The sequence below is a fragment of the Anser cygnoides genome, chromosome 4 (assembly GCF_040182565.1).
Source record: "Anser cygnoides isolate HZ-2024a breed goose chromosome 4, Taihu_goose_T2T_genome, whole genome shotgun sequence".
NCBI classification, from domain to species: Eukaryota; Metazoa; Chordata; class Aves; order Anseriformes; family Anatidae; genus Anser; species Anser cygnoides.
In genome coordinates, this window is record NC_089876.1 from 58,628,342 (window position 1) to 58,654,497 (window position 26,156).

Below are 26,156 nucleotides of genomic sequence, written 5' to 3' on the forward strand. Positions count from 1 at the left end.
TAGCTTTTTCTATAAATGGCAGTATAGATAGCTATCTGTCTTTTCACTTGGAATCAAACAGGAACTCGCATTAAGGTTTTGCAGAAATCTGCCAGTGCTGGATGAAATTGTACAGAAATATGCGTCCCAGCTGGTTGGCCTAGGGTTCTTGTGAAGAATTGGCTCATGTTATCACTGGCTTCATTTTCTCTGCAGACCGTGTAACTTTGTGACAAGAAAGACCTGCCTGCTCCAATCAGGTTTATTTATAAAAATCAAGTCACCAAAGTTGCATAATTTCCTGGAAGGGTAACAGGCATATCCACCTCATTTTTTCCAGTAGCAAAGATCTGTTGCCACTGAGTGTAGTAGCAGGAGGTTTGCTAGTAACCCCACGCTTCTACCCTGCAACTGACACCGTTTTTTTCTGAGCTGAGAAACTCTGTAATCCGGAGCACCCAAGGAATGCTCTTTCTGGATGGATGCTCACCAGCACACTGCAGTGTCAACTAGCCACATAGCACAGAGGCAGTTAGTAAATCTGGATAAATGAGGGAATTTACAAAATAATTAAGGGACCTTGGACATGACACATGTTCAGGCAACAGGATATTTTGCATGATGAAGGTTTGTGTAGTCAAGGCTATGTTGTGTGTGAAATTTAATGAGTGTAAATTGAGAAAGAGAGGAGAAGCATATTGAAAACAGTGTTGTGCTTAAGCTCTATAGGTATTACAAATACGCTGATTTGCCTCAGATAATGTACATCTGAAACACTCCTCTCTGGTCAGAGGAGTCTAAAGCAAGTAAAGAAGATTTGTTCCAAATGTGAATAAATAAATCATGGTGCTAATTGATACTTGTGAAAAAAAATGTTAATTATTAAATGAATTACATGACAAATTAGATACAGTGACTATCTAAATCAGTTTGGGTACAGAATAAAGAAAGCATTCAATACACTGTCAAGAAGAAATTCAGGTTACTGAAGCAAGCAATATAAAAAAATCAAGGTGTACCAAGAAAATCTGGTAGTGCTTTATCTTGAACTTGAAAAAGCATGCTCTCTCTACTTCCAAATTCCCAAGCTGCACACTGTAAAATGTCATTCCCCCATCCTTGCTATTTCCCCAGCCATAAACCTTGGGTTTCACACAGGCGTTACTTGATTAACGGTAAGTGTTCGCTTTCCTTCCAGAACCAAACTTGAGTTTTACAATTGGTAATAGTACATATATTGCTGTTCAATGCAAGTTTGAGAAGAGGTAAATGACATGAAAGAATTAAGCAAACAGTTTTTGGCTAGGCTCTCACTGATTTATTTCCAGGGAACCACACTGGTTAGGACCTAATGTGTGTTAGAGAGCTCTAAGATATTATGTCATGGGCTATGCTGAATGTGGAAGCAAGGAAAACTAAATAATAATTAGCGTGATTTTAGCAGGGTACAAGGGAGATGGAGGGAAGTTAATTGAAGTTACTGGTGTCAGCATTATTTATTATATTAAACTTAAATTTAACTTTGAGAGGTGCTGCACCTCTCCAGTATAACTGTACTACTGAGTATTGTAAAAACAAATGATTAGATGATGAAATAACACTCTTTTTTCCTCTTAATTTAAATTTAGATTCTTAGTTATGAATGGTATCTGTGCAGGTTAATTTTTATTTTTTTAACATTATGTAATAAAGCTACTTCATTTTCTGGTACAATTCCCTACCTACAGTCAGTGTAATACTCTATTCTAAAGTAGTCCAGCAGTCTTACTCCATGTACAGTTAAATCTGGTTTTAAATACTCTTGGCAGTATTTTCTGCTTCTAAAGCACAATGGGGGTTAAAAAGTCAACTCTATTTTAATATTGGTCCCTTTATTATACTAATTTACCAGGAGCACAGAAAATTAAATTTTTGTTAATAGTTGTATCTGTTTGTCCTGTGCATCGGGTATAGTGCTGTGCTTCCAAGTGAACATAGTCAAGTAAGCTATTTACCAAACTGTGACAGTGAGGTGGCTTGAAGGTCCATTAAAATAAAACAAAAAGTCAGAAAGGAGGCAGTGCAAAGTTTGTACCATGCATGTTAACACTGTCTTGGCATTGACGACTTATGCAAAAGTTATCCAAATGATATTGCCCTTGGCTAAAACTGCATTGCACTGGCACTGAAGGGACTCTGTGCTGGCTGTCGTCCCTAAAGCTGAGAAAAGTCACCACAGCCACCACAGCTTGCACTGTGCCCCAGTGCAGCTTTGAAAAGAAAAGTTGGAAATGGAGGCTACTCAGTTCCCTCACTGGGAATTTTTTCCTTGCCACACTTTTCCCAGGACAGGAATCATACTGAGATTGCCAAATTTTTTAGCCTGCTGACTCCAAATACTTGTCCTAGTTGCTATTACTACTCAGTCAGTTTCAAAGCTGCTTAGCTGTCTCCATTGAAAAAGCATGGAGGCTTACATGGAGTTAAACAGTGATGCTAGTACCGATGATCATGGGGACTCCAAAAATACAGGGGTCTGTCCAGGTTCCCTGTGTGCATCGCTGCTGTGAGAAGGAAAGCAGAATTTTACAGCATCAGCACTTGGTCATTACAGTGTGCAGTTTGTGTGCTCTCCTCAGCATGGAGCTGGAATAGTTTCCTTGTACCTTAAGAGAAGACCTCAGGAGCAGACAGCAAGGGTCTGTACCAGATAAGCTGAGATACTTCAAGCACTATTGTGCAAGCCTTCTGCAATTGTTCGTAATTCACATGACACATTACTTAGGTCACACTGATCTATTGTGGGTCATAGTCTCGGAACTTTGCAGCAGGTGTCCTTGTTCAGTGGTCAGGATGTGCTCTCTGGTCAGTGGCACAAGCTTGACATGTCTTCTAGGAAATAGGGTAGTACACGAGCAACAGATTCACAGAACAACCGGTCCTTACTAGGATAGTCCCTTCTGCCTCATGGGGTGATTCTGGCAGCCCTGCATTGGTCGTGACTGTTGCAAAGCTCTTCAGGATCTTTTCTTTGTGTTACAGACATTAAATACTAACCCAGGTGTCATAAGAAGTTCTGAAAATTCTCTAATACCTTGGCTACATTAGCCTCAGTCAACTTGACTCTTACAACTAATAAAAGGAAATGTCACTTGACTGTAGCAACTGAAAGAGATGTCAGAGAGCAGAACAAATACCTGGTCAATGTCAGAACAAATATGGGTGCTACTTTTTGAAGAGTGAAATTCCAGTTATTTCAGTGCAGTTCAGTCTCTGTCCCCACAATCCCCAAGCAAAGTTACATACAGTCAGTTTACAAAGGATCCTAGTGATCCACACTGACTGACACGTCCCCTAAGAAGAGGACATGTTTGAGACAGATGCCCTGCTTTGAAGTAGTTGTTTGTAAATGCCCTAATTTTCTCGGGAAAACATTCCTGGAATTCTGAAAAATAATATTTAAAAAAAAAAAAAAATCATTAAGAAGGAGCAGCAAGCACTGCAGCACATGCTTGGCATAGGCCTCTGCCTACTGGGAGTAGGATCCTCCCGAGGGGAGACGGCTCTTCAGGACGCCAGGCCCACACACGTTAGGGCCGCGGACATCCTGAGTAATCTCTGTGCTGACTGTACTTGGCAGGGTAAATTAGGTAACTCTTTCTCTACTACTTTGTGGGTTTTATTATTGTTTTATTGAAGGAATAAATGTGTTGTTATGATATCCTAAAGCTTTATTTAAACTTGTCTTCTTCCATGATGTCTTTATGATACTTTCAAGATGTGGAAATGGGATGCGGTTATTGCATATGCATGTTTTAAAACAACTTGTGCAGATGGACTCAAGTTTGACAGATGAAACATTTTAATGGGTTTTAAATAGTATCTGTATCTGAAAAATACTGTTAAAAACTTAAATTCCTGTCAGGATAACTCATATGGTAGAAATTTAGGCCTTTGAGTTTCTCTGTATCTGAGAGCTTGGAAAACTGTTCCTGTTTGTCTGCTTATTTGTATTGTTTTCTTCCCTAAGTAGCTTTTATTACAGGAGGTGTCCCTCAGAAAGAGGAAGCCATGTGTTTGGCCATATATTTGAGTACTTTTGTTTTGCCGATCCACCCAGCAGGAGAGAGCAGAATGGAGGCAGTGTAATGCATGGATGTTTGCATTATGTAAATATTCATATCCTCTAGACAAAACAATCACTTCAGTTATGACAGTGGCCTAAGAAAATAAATGCTTTAAAAATAGGAAATACTATCTTTTCCAACTGGTTCTACAGCAAATATTTTATTTCAGTTGGCACCTACTCTTCTGTCATTCTGTTTTGCAGAGACACTGGAATTTCGATAGCAATAGACACTGTGCATTGAAATAGCAAGTCGTAGCGTTGCGTTACGTGTTGTAAAACACTTAAACCGGTTTATTACCTGCTATTGTCATATTTTCTTTTTCCATTGCTTTTTATTGTTTGAAGTAGACAGTTTGCCTTTCAGTGATGCAAAAAGAATTGATTTGTTGTTCATGTGATATCTTGACCCATATTTTAAATTATTTTTTTATTTTTTTCATAGGTCCTCCCATGCCATCCTCCTCATCTAGTCCATCAGTTACTGAACATTTACACTCCCCTCCTCCATCACCCAATCTCCATGACAACCAGAGGTGGTTATTAAGTAATAATGCCAGCCAGCCAGTTCAGGACTCTGATACAGATGAGGACTATACTGCCAGCTCATATCTAGTACAGACCGGTACTGTTTCAGTGTCTGTCCCAGGTCATGGTAAGAAGAGGACACTTTGTCCATAGTTTGAATACCCTTTTATTTTCCATCCTCCTAGAAAATTGCCTAATAAAAATTAAGATATATAAATGATTTTGTATTTTAAACTGATTTTACATGAAATTTTGCAAATGATGTCTCTACTGTAAAAATACTGTAGGATAAGCAAGAGTAGAAAGTATCTTACAATGTTTAGAAGCTCATTCAAGTTACTTTAAAATGCTATACTTATATGAAGCAATACCATTGATGATGTCTTATGTAACGCAATTTGTTGTAACTGACTAGCCTTTACTTAACTTTCTAAAGGATAGGATAAAGTTCGTTAAACTGTCATGATGTTTAGCTTCAGAATAATGTAAAAAGGATCTTTTACTACCTTATCAAGTTCAAAAGGTTCCAGTAGTTCCTTTAGTTTCTCTGTGAGCAAGAGAAGAGGATTTGTGCATTACTGGATAGAGTAGTGTATGTTAAGGAAAGAAAAAGAGAACTGTGTGGTGAGAGAATGGAAGAGTGGCTCCGAAAATGTGTGTTTCCAGAGTTCTCATGTTCCCAGTTGGTATGAGTAACCAATGAGAGTAACATGTATGTGAAATGTGAGTGCCTGCGTATACGTCTGGCCGTAGGAAAGCAAATCTTTACCTTTTTAACATAAAAAATAATAGCCATGTGGTTCCATTTCTGTTGTATGTTTGAATATACTGGTGTTAGCAGACTGGAAGACTAATTTGTAGATGCATGGTGCTTCCCCACTAGATCAGCAAGGCTTAGAACAAGACTAGAAAAAGAGTTTGTTTTTTTTTTTTTTAGAATTTCTGTATTTTGATTGCAACAAACTGTCCTACAAATGAGCCGCTAGAGGGGGTTTGCAGAAGTATTTTACCTACGGAGTGCATGTCAGTTTGTTGGACAGAATTATGTTGCAGACCAAAAACACAGTGTTGTCTACCTACCTTTGAGTGCAACTTTATTGTTGTTTCTAAACTAACCTGCTAAGAGCAGTTGCACACATGAATCTGACAAGTTTTGTGTGTGTGTGTTGTTTATTGTTTTTTTTCCAGAAAAAACATCATGCTCTCAAGGATGAATTAAGGTTGCTATGTTAGATGCTTAAATTAAGTTCTTTAAAAATAACAAATTTATTTTTGCACATTCGACTTGTTCAATATTTAATCTGTGAGGAGCCCTCAAAAGCATGGTAATACATAATGCAGGGTATGTTATGCAGATGTCTCATTTCTTTTGTGTCAATGAATATGAAATTTGTTAGACGATGTATGCATTATCCAAAAGGTAGACTGGTTTAGTTCAATAAGTCAATACATTTAGATTGCTCTCTTATATACCAGCCCTTCCTTTACAAATGAAATATGCAGTAGCAAGAGAAAGCTGCTAAAAATTTTGAGTATTTGGCATGAACTCCTTACACCTCCTAGCCTCTTAGAAAGCCTTAGGAACAAGTAGTAAGTGTTCGTTATTCCTCTAGGTTTTGGCACTTTGTTGCTTTGTAAATTTTCAAGAATTGCTTGCCAGTCTGAATCTATCAACCTTGAGGAATGTTCCATAATCCTTTACGCCCCAGGCAAGTTGAAAACAAGTTCAGCTGATCCCACAGCAAGTCAAATCTTGGGCTTTCAGCAGGACAAAATAAGGGTTTTTTTTTTTTGATAGCAAGCAGAACACCGTGGTGTGTGTTAAGAGAGTTGTCCTTGGTGAGACTGTGTCTAAGCAGAAAGGTAACTCATCAGTGGGTACATGTTCATTTTTCCCCTCCCCTCTCCCTGCTATGCTTCCCCATCTCCTCTGTCTGCAGGTATCTGGAATTCGCCCCTTCAGTGTGTGTGTCCAATGGAAATGCTTGCAGTTTCTTCTTCATGCTGTCAATTAAATCAGTGATATATATATACACTCATAATCTAGTAGTGCTGGCAGTCATATAATACAGTTAATGATCTTTCTCTCTCCCCACAAGATCAGACTTGTTTTTTAGAAGTGCTCCAACTTGCTAACCACAGGTACTATATTAGTGATGGCCAAAATTTAAGCGGGGTTTCTCTTTTTTCTTCTGGAAGGGGAGAAAACCATAGGTGTTTTGGTAGCAGTCAGCTGCAGGATGAAGGATTGCATTACCTGAGAAACAGGATGCTTGCATCCATCATGTATATGAATATTACTTGGAAGATCTACTTGCTTTGCGTAGGGTTGTTTTCTTATCTCTTAAACTGCTAGCCTATCAGAAGGGAAAAATATATGCTTCTGTAAAAACAGGCAGCAGTAGAATTTAATTATTAAAGCTAATAATTTCTAAGATAGCTATAACTGTCTTCTACTTAATGATATGTATAGTTGTCTAGCCTTTTTACCTGTAGGTAGATCTCTCCAGATCTACTCTAGAAAGTAAAGGTTGTTATATCGTGACCATTGGTACAGTCTTATTTGGGTTGTATTTTCTTTTTATCATAGAATCATAGAATGGTTTGGGTTGGAAGGGACCTTAAAGATAATATACTTCCAACCCCCCTGCCATGGGCAGGGTTGACACCCACTAGATCAGGTTGCTCAAAGCCCCATCCAACCTGGCCTTGAACACCTCCAGGGATGGAGCATCCACAGCTCCTCTGAGCAACCCGTGCCAGTGCCTCACCACCCCCAGAGTGAAGAATTTCCTCCTAACCTCTAATCTAAATCTACCCTCTTTTAGTTTAACACCATTCCACCTTGTCCTTTCACTATCTGCACGTGTAAAAAGTCGCTCTCCGTCTTTTTTATAAGCCCTCTTTAAGTACTGAAAGGCCCCAACGAGATCTCCCCAGAGCCTTCTCTTCTTCAGGCTGAACATCCCCAGCTCTCTTAGCCTTTCTTCATGGGAGCTAAAATGCTAAGTAATACAGCAGGAGTACCACTTCCCTTTCACAGAAGGACGTTATTTTTTCACTGCTCTTCTTTTAATGCATCTAGATGCAAAAGCAGCTTTCCGTGCTATTTCATTTTGATGTGTAAAAAATAACTCGAGTGCTATATTCTCAATGTTTTTGTCCAATATTTATATTAGCTGGGGGAAAGAGGAATCACTTTTGAAGCTTTTAGGTTGGAAAAGGTAACAATGGAAAATAATAATATTACTGAACTGTTCTCAGTTATATTGACTATTTGTTAATAGCAAGTGAGATTTCCTTTTCTTTGGTCTATGCAAACATTTGTTTGTTTTCTTTTCGTCTATTTGGTGAATGTAGCAACCCACTCAAAATTTAAAGGATCTGATTATATAGTTAGAGTTATATTAATTTAAGCATTTGGGTTTGATTAGTTTCTTTTGTTGACCAGCAGAAATTAGCTTTCATTGGAGGAATTAGCTGCAAGAGAAGTGAGGAATTACTAATTTCAGTTGTTGGATACTCACCACATGAGGAGAAAAAGTCTTTGGTACTGCTAAAAAGAAGTCTGAGGTATTGCCAGTAGCTTTAAAAAATTTTATCACGGGAGGATTGTTGTGTGCAGTTTGCTAGGCGACATTTCATTTCTGTTAAAGTGGTTTGTTAATAGGAGTAAAATTCAGGAGAAGATAAATAGCAGGACCATCAGTCATAACAGTGTTCCTCTGCGTAGCACCTGCAATTTACTCTACATTTTATTTTTTCTTTTCTCCACAGAGCAGCTTGGTCTGACTCCACTGACTCTGTTCCATCAGTCAGCCCATTTGTCTACTGATTTCAGAACAATTTACTAGTTTTATAAAAGCATTTTTAAGAACTTCTGAAAATTTCAAATTGTTCTTAGAATGAATAGTGAACTGATTTATAAGAAACAGGGGCGTCTGAATAGGTCTGCAGAGAAAAGGGAACAGTTTAAGTGAGAGGGAGAAAGAACTAGGAGCTGGGAGGAAAGGATTCTTGAACATGACTGAGGTGTGGAGAAGCTTTCTTTGTGTAATAGTCTGCTTATAAATAATAGAAGTCATGTAAAGTCTGTATTTAAGTATCTTGATAAGCTTCTTAATCTCTTTACACCAAAAATGATAGATTAGTCAGAATTTGGAGGAGAATTTATTGAAATTAGTAGTAGCTTATCTTTCAACACAGACATATATTATAAAGGAAAATGCAGTACTAAGTTCTTTGGTTAAGTAGACGCTACGAAGAAAAGATACAGTTAAATGCTAATGCTCACTTCTGACAGTGGAGATGAAGAGTCTGAATGAAATTCAGATCTGGGGATTTTTACCCCTAAATAGGAAACATTATGGCAGAACCATCAAATGCAAAATAGGGAAAGATGTATTTGACAGCAGCATTTGTACAGTGTATTCGAACATTTAAGTTGTTCAAGGTTCTCATAACAGTTTGTAGTGATAGTTAAGCTGATGGGAAGATTTGAAATAAATTCCAATTTAATACAAAACGCTTTTTCAGTTGTCCTTGATCAAGGATATGCCAGGTGATGCAAAACAAACAAGACTTTGCTCCAGCCACATGGGAGTTGCAGATTGATGGGCTTTTCAGTTCAAACAGCTAACCTTTCCTGCAAAGAGAGGAAGTTTGGAAATCTAGAGCACAACTTTTGAGTTTTAGTTTAGTAAAGAGAAAAATAATCTAAAACAGCTGAGAGTGGGAGAATGACAATATAAAAGAAATATTCGTATTCAGAGGTCTCACTGTACGACACTGTAACTCTACAGATACCAAATATTCTATGGCATAATTCTCATGTAGTCATAGTCCGAGGGCTTTTGTTCATGGTGACTCATTAGAATTCGGTACAAAAGTATCTATCATACAGAAATTATTACCATTTTCTCATAGTACAATTGCAAAAATCCAAAGTCATAACATTTGGCTTTCCTACAAGCAGCTGAGCGAATACAGGCCAAAAGCTCCAGCCTGACAGCAGTAATGAAGGGATGCAAGGCATGTACAAAGCATAGGTATGGATTTTTTTTTAGTTTTGTTGGTTACACCTCAGATTTTCCCTTCAGCTGTCATGTTCTATTTTTCTGCCAAGATATCACAGTTAATATATACCACTATAACTAAGCAATCTGCCATTTCCTCTTCTTCCCACTTCTGTGTTTTCCTTCCCATGAGAAACAAAATTGAAGGGTGAATGGAAGTACACACAGGGATCTGTGTTAAAAGTTAGTGGTAGAGGCAAGTGGCCTTAAGGAATCTTTTCCTCACTTGTAGCTCTTGCAGTCCCTCCTGTGAGGGTAGGAAGACCTCCTGTTTTGCCTCAGAAGCAGGGGACTATGATTTCCCTCTCAGTACCTCCACTGGCTTGTGAGAAGTTGAACAGTGAAAAGACCCACAGCAAGTTTAGTCAGTCATAGCCAACATCTTAGAAGGATCTCATGGTCCTTGGGTCCACAGACTTCCTGGCAGTCCTGTTCTAGTGCCTTCAGAATACTTCCCAGCTCTCGTTCTTTCCTTCCTTGCTGTAGTTCTTCCACAAGGGAAACCACATGCGATACTGAACTAGAACTGTGAACTATGAACTAGAACTAGAACTATGGCTGTCACCAGCCATACAATAAAGAGCAATTTAGTTCTGACTATTGGGGAACAAAAGGAGAGGAAAATACTGCTGGGGGAGAAGGAAACATGCACACGATGGGGTAAGATCGAACACTTAAAAGCTGTTTGGGCTTTTTTGGTGAAACATAAATTTGCTTCTTTTTGTCCATCATTCTAAGAACTGGCAGTCCTTCTAACTCCCTGCAAACTCCATAGGTGTCCAAGCACCTTATTTTCATTGTCGTCTTAAGCATTGTTCATTGAATTATTTTTTTTTTCAATCTCTTATCTCATAATTCATGATAAATTTTGTCATTGTTGTGTCAGTGCATAAAATTTGTCTTCAGGTCTGACACTGGTCCAAAGACATTTTGCTTGAAAAATGAATTCAGACTCATTTGGTTTGAAGTAGTCTATGATAATAAATTAAGAATAATAGATCAAACTAGAAGTTGTGTTAAAGAACATCATGGGGATATGCTATAATCTTGATTTTATTTAACATCATCATTAATTATATGGATGAAAGAGTAAAAATGGCACTAATAAAATTTCCCAAAGATACTAAATAGTAAGAGTTCTGAGTGCCAACTGGGGACAAGAAGTTAATAGAAAAGGACAAGGAAAGATCATTAACTGTATGGCCAGAAACTAATAAAGTGATATTAGAATTGAAAAATCTAAACTGGTCTGAGATACAGAATGTTCAAGAAGAAAATTGAGGAAAAAATGGTGCTGGAGAATTTTAGTGATACCGAACATCAAATCAGATATAAATTTGCCGTGTGAGCTAACAAATACAGTTTGAGCTGGGCATACAAATGCGTCAGAAAAGAAGGAGTTGTAGACATTGCATCGAGGGAGTATAAGGTACGATTTTGAGCCTCTTGCTTTTTCAAAATTATTGTCAAATTCTCTAATTACTGCTTCTAGTATTATTTTTGGTTAGTCTGCTGTTCAGATACATCCGAATGAAAACAGTTAAGCGGGTAGAGATATTTATCTATGGAAATAGGTAAGAGAACAAAACTTGTAGTCAGTACATAGCCTAAGGTGTAATTAAGCCCTGACAAAGGGGAAGCGGTATCTCAAGATGGGAGCATTTTGTGTACCACATGGAGATGCAATTAAAGCAATAGAATTAAAATAAGGAAAGGAAAGATTAGGCAGAGTATCAAGAAAAACTGTCTAACAGTAAACTGGATTAAGTTATCTGAGGCTTTCCCAAGGGAAATGACAGAAGCTCTGTCACCTGTAACATCAAATTAAAATACATAAAAAGGTCAGAATCGTGCTGTGGAAACTGAGCCTCCATTCACCCTGGAAAAGGCAGACTGAGATAACCTCCTGGAGTTTTTCTAGTAATATCTGTGAGTAGTTTTCAAATCAGGTATACGTGACTTTGTAGTTTATAACAGAGGTTATCATACTGAGCTGTGGTAAGGCTGTTCATTAGCAGTGTACACATTGCAGTGCATTGTCTGTTTGCATTTGACAGAAAACTGCAACTTGTCCTGTGTTACAAAACAGCCCTTCCCGCTTGCTGAACCATTTTATGTCCTGCAGAATGACAAAATAAGGTTCCCTATTCTCGGTGAAAACTGACAGTCTCTTCTGGGCACACACATACTCGTGAATATTTCGTAAGCAAGCGCATTTGATACCCATAGACTCAAAATGCTCGTAATGTTGAATAGAGGTATTTGACATGCTTTCTGTAAATACGGAATAAGTTCATTCTGTAAAAATACACAGAGACTTTTTTTCTGAGGCCAGAGACTTATATTTCAACCACTATGTAGCAGTGCTTGCACTGCTTCCTCAGTAGGTACAGAAGCATTTTATCTCTTACATTCAAAAATCAGGCAGTGCAGGGAGGCCAATATCCTTTAGGTACAGATCAACAAATTTATCTGTTCCACATGCTTGGGGCAAATATAGCTGCTTTAGAAAACTAAAAAAATGTCATGACTGCTAGCCAATTTATTTTTGATCCCTTTTTTGATATTTGATTTCAATTTCACGAATCCATCTTTTTATCCTTTTTCTTTGGTATTTAAGCCAAACTTCTGTCAGCATTGTTCTCTTAATGTACAAAAACGTACATTTGTTCAGTTTAGTTAAGCATTCAGTCTGTTTGCCAAGAGCAAATTAAAGTTACCCAATCTCACCCTCACCCCTCCAAAATCAAATTTTGCAAAGTGGTGGGCAATTAGTTCTCATATCTGATTGTTGTAAGTCATGTTTTTCTCTTAAAGATTTTTGTAGTTTTCGATCTCTGTTACTTAATAGAAGAGCCAAGACCAATTATTTCTCCTCAGATTGTGGCCTTTGTAGCCTTCAAAGAACAGTCTCCCCCACACCTCCTGTATCATTAGCTGCAAAATATCTTTCCAAAGATGATTTTGGCCTCTTCACAAATCAAAGGATTCAGAGTGACAAATTATCCGTCTTATACTCGAATGCATGCCAGATGGGACAACCTGCCAACTGTGCATCGTATTGCGGATATGATCCGATGCAGAGACATCTCCTCCCCTCCTCCCTTCCCCGTCAAAATTGTATTATAAAAAATCACACAAGAAAATCTGTGGAGAGAAATTCATTCTGAAATACAGTGAAATACAAATACAGAATATAATTTTCTCGAAGGAAAAAAAGCCGCATCCAAATGTCAGATAGCTTAAACTGAGCAAACTTGTATCTGGGAGTGTATATGAACCAGGGAGTCAAAAATGCATCCCTCCCCTCCTTGTCAACGCTTGCACACAGATCATTTCCTTTGACTCTCTTGATTACAGAACAGGCATTCCTAATTGCAAGACAAGGAGCTTGCATTTAAATTCCCTTGCAGTTTGTTAATGGGAGAACCTGAAGTCACAGGCGGGAGCGAGGATGGATTGTTCTTGCAGGGAAAAGTAGGCTCTAACAAATTTGTAGAAGAAGTTAATTTATGATACAGAAGCTAAAAGGAGAAGGAAACAGTCACATAGGAAGTTTATTTTTATAAATTACAAAGCTGAGGACTTCGCCCAGCTGCTGCTTAGGCTGACTTCCAACCTCCATGGGAACCCAGGGGTACAGAAGGCGTGAAAGTGCACAGCAAATCGCTTGTGGGAGGTCGGGATCAGATGCAAGCGACTCGCATCACTGCATCAAACTCTTTTATTCATTATTTTTCATGATATTATTTCAGGGAAAGGTCTAATATTTTAACTCTGTACTGTACTACAAAACCTTTTTTTAAACATGTCATTTGGGAAGAGAGCACTGCAGATCTTACACATGCTTCCATTTGTTCGCCATTGAGTGGCGACAGCCTGAACTTACAGTTGTGCAAACAACACTTCCTGGCAGCTCTAATGCTCAGTGAGCCCGGATAGCTGTGAGAATTCAGTAGTTTCCCCTGAAACCTACAATGAGTTGAAAGTTGTGAAGTTTTAATAATTTCTTTGGTGGTGTTTGTTGTTGTTGTTGTTGGCAGTTTGTTTGGTTTTGTCTTCTGGTGTCTTAGACTTTGAGGTGCTTGTAATTGGGGTGGTGGCGGTATTTTTTTATTATTTTTTATTATTTTTTTCCCAGATGTAGAAGTGCAGTCAGTCATTTAATTTTTTGTTTTAGTTGAATTAAAATTAGTTCATGTAACCCTGGTTATTGTGAGGAGCTGGTGCTCTGGAGAGCACTGCATGTCTACTGAGTTGGTATAAAACTTAGACATTTAGTAAGGACACCACGTACTATCCAGTCCCACTGATTGCCGAAAACTTTCTTCCTTCAACTGCAACTGAGTCCTTTGCTACCACTGAAGAAAAGGAGCTGTGCAAACAGATAAAGTACCTAATTTATTCCTTAGTTCTGCTGAATGCTGATACACGATTCCGTGTTTCTGAGGAAAGCCAGGTTGCTTTTGGAGTAAATTTAAGTTGCTGCTGAATGTTAACTATTACATGAAGCAAGTCGTTGTGATACAACTACAGCACTCATTGTATTCTATAGTGTTGAAATGGTCGCTGTAAGGGAAAAAAAATAAAAAAGCATTTGACCAAAATAAGAAATGTGATTTGTTTCCTTGTTGGCTTTTGGCTTCCATGTGCATTCAGTTCTGTCTGGCTGTAAGTTGGAGGATGATGTTTGAGCACTTTGAACATGCTGCTCACTGGAAGTAAACAGGACTCACAAATTCTATTGGCAGATGCTTGACGCAGTCTTTCACAGGAGAAATACCGAGGATTTTACACTTGAGTCAGTAAGCAACAACAAATAAATAGATGTGCATTGGGTGATTGTGAAATCTTAACAGAGCTAATCTCAGTGGTGCTTTGAAAAGTGTAAGGCTAAACACGTTAACGCCTTGAATATCCTTTATTTTTTTTTAAGTGTTATCAATTATTTTAAAAGCTTCAGCGCTATGCATAAAGCATAGTTTCTCTGCTCTTATGCTTCATCCAGAAAAGGCTTCTCCATTTAATATCTTTCTGCGTCTGGATGTAGCATTGACATGAATTTCTTTGTCACTAACCCATTAGGAGTACACAGGAGTAGTAACCCTACTTTTTAAGGATGTAGAGATCTGACTAGAAGGCACATCAGCCTTCCTCTCTCATCCAAGGCCAAGGATTCCTATTGTCAGATGCAGTGGGCATGAAAGCAGCAATTTTACAGCACAAAAACTCCAATAACATTTACTGCGGTTGGCTGAGATTGCAATGCACACAGGCACTGCTCAGTCTTGGTTGCTTAAGCACCAGCTTCCCCTGGCTTTTTGCCAGCTTGTGCATTCCAAAGAGACAAGTCCTTTAAGGGGAAAGAGTTTTCCTTGTAACTTGCTGTGGGGTAAACAGACCATTCAGGCATAGTTTATTGCATTACATACTTGACTATGCGTAGTGGAATGTAGCAAAGTAATTGGTAGAATTATTTTAATCATTAGAATTCATAGGTATGAGATACGTTCTCTGAGCCAGAAAAAAAAAAATGCAGGGATGTTTCTTTCTGTTAAGCTGTTGATCATTTAGTACAAAGGACTAAAAATATTCTCTCCATGGGAATAGTGGATGTTTACACTGGTGTCCCTACTACAGTTACAGAAAACTGAATTAATTTGCCTCTTCATTGCTATTCTTCTCTAGCATATAAGTCTTGTAACAGTTAGCAGCATGCTACTGAGTAAAAAGAACAGTTGTGTGTGTGTAACGGGACAATTTGTTGTAGTAAAAAAAATTTCATTCAGAAATACTTTAAGTGCAGGGTAATTGCAAATTAAAGGAAGAGTTGCTGTAAATTCTGTCATCAGTCTAACGCATCTTTGCGTTGATACGTAGTCTGTTTTACAGTAATTAGCAGTAAACTCACCCCATCGCTGCCGTAACCCAGAGAATGCACATGAAATTTTCTTTCAAATACTATATTGCGTGCATTTGTTAAAGTTTTAATTGAACACTGTAGTACTCAGGCAAACAACCTATAACTGAATTTATTTCTTCAGAAACATATGTTATGATAGCTGAATATACAGAAGGCTGGCTCGGTGATCACTGAGGAAGAAGTGTCAGCTGCTGGCATTTGATTCTCGAAGTTCATTGAGAAAGCTTCAAAGAAGGCTAAAGCTTTCCCTTGGCTTTGTTTCTAGTAATTAATCAGTGTAAGAGGATGTGTATGTTTTGTTCATTCTTACTTCCAAAAAACACAAGGATTTTTGGTCGTGCGCACCCTTCTTTCTACTCCGTGGTGTCATGCACTGCATTGAGGAATGCTGTAAAATGGTGTCTGGGGTAATCTGGAGTTTCTGGGTTACCTGGTGGTAGTTTGCCCTCCATTGAGTGGGGAAAAGGCGAGAACAGGGGTGACCTTGTACCTCTCTCCCTGTGTCGTATGCCTGTACTGAAAATGCTTTGGAAAGCAAGTGAAGCACTTCTAATGAATTGTGCTTTTGATTCTCTGGATCTGCACAGCAACTCCATTGGGTTTTTACAGCTGGACTCTTGCTGTAATTGCTACTGGGATGAGATGCACAACATGGGGTTTTGGAGCTAAGTACTGACATTGTTTCACTGGCCAAATGTATACAGCATAGTGGGAGCAACAGACTTCATGAAATTCACACTTGTATATCTTCATGTTCTTCACCCATTTCTGACATGCTGCTGGTTTGCCAGCAGGCACTCTAGATGGGGGTGATAAAAACGGAAAAATTGAAAGACAGCTTCTTAAAGCAGCAGTATATTAGTAAAAAGGTTGGTTGTGACTGTAAACATGCTGCAACTGTCCAAAGATCTGTTTTTTCCATTAGTTAACTTATTAATAATTTTTACTGGCACTGAAAAAGCAGAAGATAGCACTTGAACATTTTAATCTTCTTGACGTTAGAATATAAAATAATGCTCAGGAAAAAAAAAAAAGGTATCCACCAATAAAAACAATAATTGGTCCCCCTTAAGCTTCAATTTGATAGTCCTTTGATATCTTAAGTGTCTCTAGCTATGCATCATTTTTAGCATATTTACCTGGGTAAGTCAAAGATAATATTTCTCAAGTCCTTATGATGCATGTTTCAGGAGATAAAATATAAAGTTGTTACTGAAGCCTTGTACTCTGTAGTTCTTAAAATTCACTGCAGTATTTTTCTTCAGCTGCCCTTCCTGCTCTGTTTCCTTAAGGCCTTTAATCAGTGGCTTGTAATATGGAATGTTTTTTCTGTTTGTTTACAGTTTCATATAAATAACTCAGAATAATTGTCATCAGACTGTTCCAGAGCATCATGCAGGGATCTCTTCCTCATTCAAGTTGAATTATTTCATACTTTAATCAAGCATCCTGTCTAAAAGTCTGTGTTGTCTCTGGTAATTGTAGTAAATTCTGGCTACTGTGTGCCTAAGCCAGCAAACCCGGAGGCAGAGAGGGAGGATTGGTTAGACATTTTTAAAACTCCTTTCTAGTTTCCAAGAAGCCCTCCAGAATAAAGTGCTTTGCAAGCCTTCTGGGCTGGGAGGCCCTGCGGGACATTCCTGGGCAGGGCTGAGGAACCAGCCGGCGTACTTGCGTTGCTGTGAGCCTGAAAGGGAAATTCTTCCCTCCCCTGTAACAGTTATTTATGTTGTTAGCTAGACAGTAAAATGGCTAGTGTTGTAGACAGAGACCAGCAGAATCATATCTGAGTAAAACAGTATAGCCTACCCAGTTCATCCAGGTGCTTTCTCACTAGTAATATTCAGATAGATCCAAATTTATGTTAAAGAAATATATCTTGAAGTCTTTTGATTCCATTGTAAATTGTCAACGGTGCCTTGCTTCGTTGCTGTATTTGTTTTTGTTATCCCCATGGCCACAGCAGATCAGATTTTTTTTCATATTTGTGTGTGGAAAATTCCTTAAAGAAGGGAGTTGAAATGCAAGCCAGTAAAGAAAGAAATGCTTAAACTTAAGCATTTTTACCACACATCTCTAGGATGAAGTGACCCTATAGTACTAGTGCGCTGGGGAAGCTTCCATATCCTTCATGCACTCTTTAGTAATGTTGGTTTTCTTGTATGGTGCTCTGTGCCAGATTTAGTCTGTTCTGTCATTATGTTAAAGGAGCAGCCAGTGCCTATGAATTCTAAACCTACAATTTTAAATCAGAAGTGCATATTTTGGAAGGGTGATACAGAGGTTGCTGCTTCCACTGAAATTTCAAGAAATTCATGGGCAGGAAGAAAATCAAGAGAATGATTTCAAAAATGGCTTATTTTTGCTTTTTTTGTATGTATAGTTATTAATATAGATTTTTCTCTGGTATTGACCAGAAATAGTAAAATTGTGTGAATAATAAACATCCTGTAATCAATGCAGTAACCTTTCATCTCAGTGATATTTGACTCTCACTTTATACAAGTGCAAATAAAGGCATAAATCTTGGCAGAATTAAGTTGTAATTACCATATGCTTATGTTCCTGTTACTATATTCCCATGATTACAGTAGAACTTAAAGCGTATTTAAAGAAACATGAAAAGAAGTATATTCCCATGGTTACAGACTTGAACAATTCAATGGCATCTGCAGAAGGCCTTTGGGAAAAGCTCTTAAGAGTTAGGAAATATGGGGAACTTCAAGATTCAGTGCTCTTCTACTGCCTCATCAATACTGCTCTGCTTCTGTTTGGTTCCTTGGGAGATGCTGAGTAGCAGGGGAAAAAAAAACAGTAGCAAGTCCAGTATTTCCACTAGTCAAAAATACGGTCTCTGCTGAGATAAGTATCAGACAGCTGCTTGGCCGTGATTTCTGCCTCCAAGAGCAAAGCTCTGCTGTTGCTTTGCAGGTTAATAATGCTAGAACGGTGTGCTGCTTGCACTGCCCTATGTGAATCTCTGGAGGGAAGGAAGTTGCCTCTTGCCATATCCGTCCGTTAATAGTGACTGTGAGATATGAGTGAGGCCAAGTGGTGATGCATCAAAGCCTCTAATTTCGAATCCACAAAAGGCACTAGAAAATTAGGTCCCTTTTTCTTGGTATATTCATTGTTTACCATAGCATGAATGATGGTTTCCACTGCTACATTACTGCTGTCGAGTGTCAGCAGGCATCGTAAGCACGGTTCCCCAGTGGGGAAAATAAATGAATGAGTAAGGGGAACTGCTCATCTGCCACCCCCTATCAATTTCTGGTGTTGTCAAATGTTCGCATCTCTTACGGAGAGGCAGGCGTGAATCCCCATTCCCACCAGCAGTGTATGCAACTGGTTAGGGGACAGTTTCTTCTGACAGTGCCCATCATCTTGGAATGAAGTAGGCAGGGGGATGGATGTTCTTTCGAGGCTATGTCCTGTGTTAACTCCTGGTAGCCACCCTGAGGCAAAGCAGGGAAGAGGTACGTGCGTGTAGATGAGAAGGCAGCGATCGTCCTGGGCTCCTCTGCCCCAGCCTCCATCCCCGATGGCTCATCTTTGTAACTCTCCTGGAGCAGTTCCTGAGAGCTGAGGAATGCCACATAGGCAAACGTAACCTGCAGCAGATGCAAATGGGCGTGATCCTTTTGCTCCCCAAAGTGATCTATATGCATGAATGTGAATTTTTGCCTTTTCCTTTCCACTCTTTGGAGAATATTTTTTCTCTTGTTCCATCTTAAGTTTTAATCCTTCTCATCCTTTAAGTGTGCTCTTTTAATTTCCTCCTTTCCCTCTTTTTGCTCCATCTCCTTTGAAGGCTTCTTTTTCTCGCTGATTAAGTTATTTAACCTTTATTAGACCATACCATACCACTCCATCCCACTTCCTACTTTCTCTTTCATCCTCCTTTCCCTTTTCTAGTGGACTCTTTTCATATCATTCTCTCGTTGTTCAGGCTTCCTACCTCCCCCTCCTTATTCCCTTTGTTGTTCTCTCCATGGGACAGGTATATCTCATGAAAAGGCGCTTTGTTCAGAATGTATCTGCCTTGGGGCAGCTATTTAATGAAAAAATCAGCTTTCCATCCCATGCTTCTATCGCTCTGAAGCCCTACGCAATAAATGCCAATTACAGTTTTGCATAATTAAAATAACCATGCCGTATTTCTTTTTTAATATTAGTCTCCACATTAAAGAAATAGGATGTTATGCAGCACGTATGTTTTTTTTTGAAACAAACAAAAAAAAATTATGCTTCTAATCCATATTACAGTCCTCATTATCCAGAATTTTCTTTAACCCTTCTTTTCTGTCCGTAGATGCATTCCAGCCATCTGTAGAAGAGTCAGCAAAACACAAACATGAACGCTTTTATAAGAAGTCTAGCTCTTTTATAATTGGGAATGAAAACTAACATCGTGCCTGCTTCTGATCCCACTTACACTCTTGTGGCAGGAAAGCTGTTAGAAGGGATGAAAATTGATCAAAAAAAAAATCAGCAGACTTCTGTCTTGATGGTTGCTGTGGTTATTGGGGGAATTTGCACTTGCAGAGAGGACGATGGGAGGTAAAGATACAGAAAAGGATCAGGCTCAGGTGGTTTTAACAGGGCAGAATGGTCTTAACCTTTTGGGTGCTGGGCTTCTTGTCCTGCCTCAGACCTTAATATCCTTAGAAGAGGATTAAAAGTAGGAATGAAGGAGTTGTTGGTACAGGTAATAGCACTAATTTCCAGAAATGTGGCCACTTTTGCTATAAAGAGTAGCTGATTCAGGCTTCTCAGTGAGATGCTCCCACTTAACTTTAAATGCCACAGTCTTTTAATGTGTGAGTTTGATATCAAGTGGCTCTTTATGCTCACTGTGCAGAAGTTAACATCTCAATCTGTGCTTTTCCCCAACCATTTTCTCCATCTCTTTTTACTTCCAGTGTTCCTGCTCATAATGCACGGTGTTGTGCATATGCTAGATGTTAAATAGCCGAAGTTAGCAATTACTGTAGAAATGAATGTTTTAGAAATAAGGATCTTACTTTTTTCCCCCCAGAATTTTGTTAATGTTATTAGATGGTACTTTGAAAGTCAGATTTTTACCTGACAAAAGTCAAGTTTGGAAATGCAGTTTTCTCTGTAGAGATTAGCAATATAAAGGGATTATTGAAAGCAGGTTGAGGAACTGTGTTCTCTGTCATGTTTCTTGCTCAGGAAGTCCCATTAGGTAAAGTGTTTCTGTTCAGAAGGTGACAGGCGGTCGGCACGTAGGACTCGGCAGCATCCCTGTATGTAAAAGATGCTTTTTGCATAAGTGGAAGGATCACAATATCAGAATGGCATCGGGATATGCTTGCAGTGGTGGTGACACACTTGTGCCTACGTGTGAGGTGAATGTTTAATTGATGGACTGTGGACAAAAACATTTTTTATGTGCTGGGAAATAAACAGTCGGCATTTTAGCTACTACACTGAAGCTTTGGCAAAAGCTGCCATGTGTAGACACACACTGCTGCCTTGGTGACTCCCACATTGAATGCAAGTGTGCTCAGGCCTGAGAGCCCTCCTGGAGGGGAAAAGCCATGTTCCTCCTCTGAGGAAGTTCAGTAGTTAATTCTGTCCAGCAAGCAATTAACAGTTGTGGCCCCAGCGCCCGTACGAGTCCCCCAGCACAGTCAGCATGGAGCTCACATGCCTTCCCGAATCCTCCAGGGCACGCAGTACCACAGACTTCAGACCCTCAAAGCACGAATGCGGCAGCCTGCAAAACAGCCCTCTGGTTGCGCTGGTGGTTTCCAAAGGACTCGAGCGGTCAGAGGGAATTAGTTGGCATCATAACACAGAGCAGATGAATGTCTGTTGGCATTCCGGGAGATAACCGATTCCAGGATCTCTTCCAAGCGCTCTAGTAGTGGGGTTGGGACCAGTCTAATTTAAAGGAGAGAAAATATGAGCGGTATAGTTGTGAGATAATCTGAAACGTGGTCAGAAAGCAAATCGCAAAACCAGGATAGCTGCTGTTGCTTTTATGTCCGAGGGCAGCAATTCCTCGTGGGTACCTTTGTCCTTCCCTTGTTGTCAGTCTTTCTTGTAGTCATCCTTCACTATTTTTTCTTCTTTGTTTGTAATTCTCTTGTATGCTAGTGGAAACATCTTTGACATGTCTCAGTGGTTGTTTCTACACACTTGCTATTTTGCTTTCTTTTTTCCTCACCTAGATGTTTGCATCTAGAAGGGATTTCATCGCCAAGAGGCTATTATTTTGCCAAAAAAAGGGGGGGACGGGGGAAGTATTTAAGTTATATTTCCAAAAGAACAAAGAATATAACTTACTGCTCTACAAAAAAACTATTTTTTCACCTGATGTCACATTTCAGAAACGTGGTAATTTTGCTTGTGATTATACTATCTGTTTATCAGTCGAGGAATTCTTCAATCATATTTCTTGATATGTTCATTGCCTTATTATTGCATCTATGCTGCAATGATAATGCTGTGCAACAAAACAATGAGAATTACCCAGGATGTACTAAGACGTACAATCATTTAAAAAATAAAAAAAGGAAAAAAAGAGTAAGTTTCACATCTCAGTTTATAATCCTTCAAATCTCTATGCACATTTATTTTTTTAATTACAGATGATTTTTTTTTATTACTATTTTCTTATTCAGTACCTAGAAAGGAGATCCACTGCCTCTGCAGAGGAAACTACCTTGTAAAAGAATCACCTGACAAGGAAGTAATTTCCATTCATTAATACAACACTCTGAATTGATTAATGAGACCAATATAATTTTGTATTTCAGAAGTAATGACTTGAATTTCTTTTTTCAGAACTGTTCCTATTTTATTGGCTGTTTATTTTCTATTACATTACTTTTCAGATTTATGGAAAGTACTTGTAATTATTCAAGTACTTGTAATTATTCAATTATTCATTTGATGCAATGAATATATTTTACTGGACAGCCTTATGCATTCAGTGTTACACTTTTACTTTTGCAGCTGAAGACCAATTTTCTACTTACATTTATGCACATAGTTGGCTGTTGAAGTTTTGGTTTTGTTCTTGGTGTTTTGAGGTCTTTTTTCAAGCTGCTGTGACTTTTGCATTTACATGTTAGGCATGTACAATGCAGGTCTGTTACAATTCTACAAATTACAAGTCCAAACCAAGGTCTCATTAGCTCCTCTCATAATTCTGCAGATCACAACTTATCATAGCACCTTATATCTGCAATTGAATTTTAAATAATAATTTCTAGGTCAATACCCAGTAGTTGTCAGTTAAGAATCAAAATGTTGATGGGAATTTTTCCAGACTGTTGATTGAAATTTCCACAGTGCCTCTGTCCTGTGAAGACAGAGAGCAGGAAAAGTACACTTTTCTGCCTGGGGCTTTTGTGCTTACATGGAGATGGAAACTCTACAAACTTAAGTTTCTCATTTATACCAAGCACTGTGGTATTTTGTCTGAACCCGGCAATTTCCAAGCATCAGTACACGAGTCCTTTTCTGGTTGCAAGTAATAAACATGCCATGTCCTTAAAAGACAAAGTGTGAGACATAGCCATAATTGCTCAGTTTTGGTGCCAAGAATAAGTGGTTTGAAGAAAGCTTAGCACCCTTATCCCTAGGGAGATGTAAATTATCACAAGCAACACCAGACACAGTAACTTCTCACTTGAGTACTAGTAAACAGCAAGGACACGTCACAAGCATAGTAGCTAGTCATCAAGTAATATTAATAGAGGCTCCTTCTGACATATATTAGTACTTCTATTAACAGTAATTTTGCACACACATGCACAAATACCTACGGACCCAAGTATATTCCAAGAGCTGTAACAGTTTTAATCTGTAAGAGTAGATGCCTTTCCTAGAGCTGTGTACTCCTCCTGTTTCATTATATTCCTATGTAAGGGCAAAAACAGGCACGGGTCGAGAGAGACCACCTGACAGTTGTAGCAGTGAGACTGGCCCTAGTAGCTTTTCTACATGTTCTTTCTTGAGGTTTGCTTTCCAAATAAGTCTTTTATTTGCTCAGTAACAATTTTGGTGTGTTTGTGTGTGTTTCCCGAACCCTAGCAAAAAGGATAAATAAATACGGTAGAAGAATGGTGGCTGTGCTTTCGCTCAGTCTATAATGAGATGACCTTAAGCAACTAACGGATAGACATTGAAGATCTCTTCTATAACTGGGGAAAACACCCTCCGCATAAATATCGTCTGCCATTCCCTGTTTTTCCCTATGCACAACTAAAAAGAAGTAAGAAGTAAGAATCAAAATGCATCTCTCTGCTCAGTGGAAGCTGTTTCTGATCTGGAAGAGTCACGCACCAGCTGGGGTTCACTTTTCTGACATGTATACGGGTAAGCAGAATTCCTCTGGCTTTATCAGGAAGAAGAAACTATTGAAAAGCTTGTCGAGGCTACTGGTATTAGCGTAAGACCTAGCCATTAAATACCTGAGCGCTAACTCAGGGGGCAGGGAAACTGGCATCTTTTCCCGTGTTCAGCTAAGATCTGTACCAAGTACAAACGCAGCTTGGGCTGTCCAGAGAGTTTGTCATGTAAGGGGGTTCACGCATCCCGCTGTACGCAAACCTGACCAGTTGACCAGCTAGGGCAATGAGCGCTGACACAAAATTACTGCACGTGGAAGTGTGTTGTAGAGAGCCATGTTGGCATGAGCAGCAGCACGTCAGTCATCGAGCTTTTCTTGGCGTAACCTAGAGAAGAGCTGCCATCATCTCTCACTTCAGTACGACGAGGCACTGGCTTTATGACCCAAGCAAAGGATTTTCATCCATCTTTCCATAGCATGAGGAGTACTCAGTAGTACCTGCATGGCCTGCTTGTGGGTGAGGTTTGAATGAAAGCAGTCTTACGGTAGGAATCACTCTTCTGGTATGCATGGTGTACGTGCCTCTGGTTACTGTCAGAGCTAGTCAAACCCAGGACATGCTCATCTACGTAGCTGTCTGTTGGCCTAGGGTAAGCATTTTGCATGCCAGCAACCACAACCAGCTGGGTTCCAAAACAAGTATATCCATTATCTTTCATGGGATGAGGGCTTACGTTTCTCCTTGTGTCTAGACTTCCACCGTATTGAGGTCTGGCTGCAAATGAATTACTGAATGCGACAATTATTCGGATTTCCCAATTGTCTTTACAGAAGTATAGAATACATTTAACAGGCTGTGAAGAAGTCCATGCTCACAAAGAAAATTAGGAGGTCCTCACCCAAAACTTTACTGAGAACTGCAAAATATTTTGGAAACTAGGCTTGAAATCTGTGCCGTTGTGGAAAGATACTATGATGCAAGCATCTTATTTTGTACGTGTTGCAATGAAGTCTAAAACTGTTTTTAGCATCTGATACGGACTCATTGGTATTTAGATACTTGAAAAATGTTTCTGAGGCTATTTCTAAAGTCAGGTTCTTAATTTTAAAGGTTCTGAAAATTAGCAGAGCAATTTGATTCAATGGTAGCAGTTATTTAAATATGAGTAGAAGATAAGAGGAAAACTTGGAGGAAAAAAGTACCTATTTAAAAACTGGTATTCACACAAACAGAGCTTTACACTGTTTTTATTGCAAGTTTAGGCTACACAATTAATCAGTGCTTCTGTTATGTTGATAATCTGTCTGCTTGCTGTTGTAAATAACTTACACTTGCTGGTGGAGTTGCTGACAGCTATTTAGACTTTCAGCTTTCAAGAATGCCACTAATTGTCCGTGTTTGCAGCTTCTAAAAGCATTTACTTCTGAAGTAGTTTTTGCAGCTAATGTACCTTAAAGTCTTCACTGATTGTTTGTATTTATTTTTTTTTAATGTGCATTTCCAAAGTGTGAATCTTGCTAACAGATTTAATTCACCTGAGACTATGAAGCGATCCAGGAGCTGTAGCTGAAAATGTAACCTTATTTATGATGTTGCTTTCTCTTTCAGGAAGACAGAGCATTCTCCTGTAACACAGCATGTAACCTGTGAAACCTTGCACTGTGGGGAAGGGTGTGCGTGTGCAACTTTCACAGTTATCTGCACAGAACCAGGGAAATTGGGCTGCAGGGAGCTCTGCAGGGAGCAGGTGGAATGAGTTGCATGCACCTTGCCACCCACGGGCTCTCTTTGTGTAAAAGCAAAGGAAACTTAACCCATATCAGAAAGCATCTGCTCTTCGAATATCCCCTTCCGTTCCCTGCTTTGGCACCATTGTGGGATTGCCATCAGCAGAACATGAAAAAATCCCCTTTCTTGTCCTTTCTGCATAAACCTTTGGTCTCCATGTTCTTCATAAAATTCAGTCCGAGAGCAGAGGACTTTTATTTACCTTTTCCCTACCTGTTCAAGCTTCATCCGTAGAACATCTTTCATTTCAAGATCAGCAAAGAGCCGTTCAACACCTGATTGATTCCTGCAGTCCCCTGCGCCTGGGCAGGTATCGTTAACCAGTTTCGGCAGCGAGAGCGTTGGATGTACAAAGGTTCTCGTTTGCTTGTGATCCCACAGTAAGCCATGGGCTGTGCCAGGAATAACAAAAAAAAAAGAGATTT

The 26,156-nt window shown here is 39.1% G+C and overlaps 1 protein-coding gene across 21 annotated transcripts in view; it reads left to right on the forward strand.

The window, feature by feature from the left end:
* TENM3 (teneurin transmembrane protein 3) overlaps positions 1-26,156 on the forward strand; it is a 1,343,587-nt gene that overhangs the window by 1,167,665 nt on the left and 149,766 nt on the right. For 17 of the 21 annotated variants that reach the window (XM_066996182.1, XM_048078283.2, XM_066996188.1 and 14 more), the window contains one exon: positions 4,530-4,739. The exons of the other annotated variants lie outside the window; for them this stretch is intronic. In XM_066996182.1, coding sequence (XP_066852283.1) covers positions 4,530-4,739 — 210 coding nt within the window. The remainder of the gene's footprint in view (positions 1-4,529; positions 4,740-26,156) is intronic. 21 annotated transcript variants of the gene reach the window in all.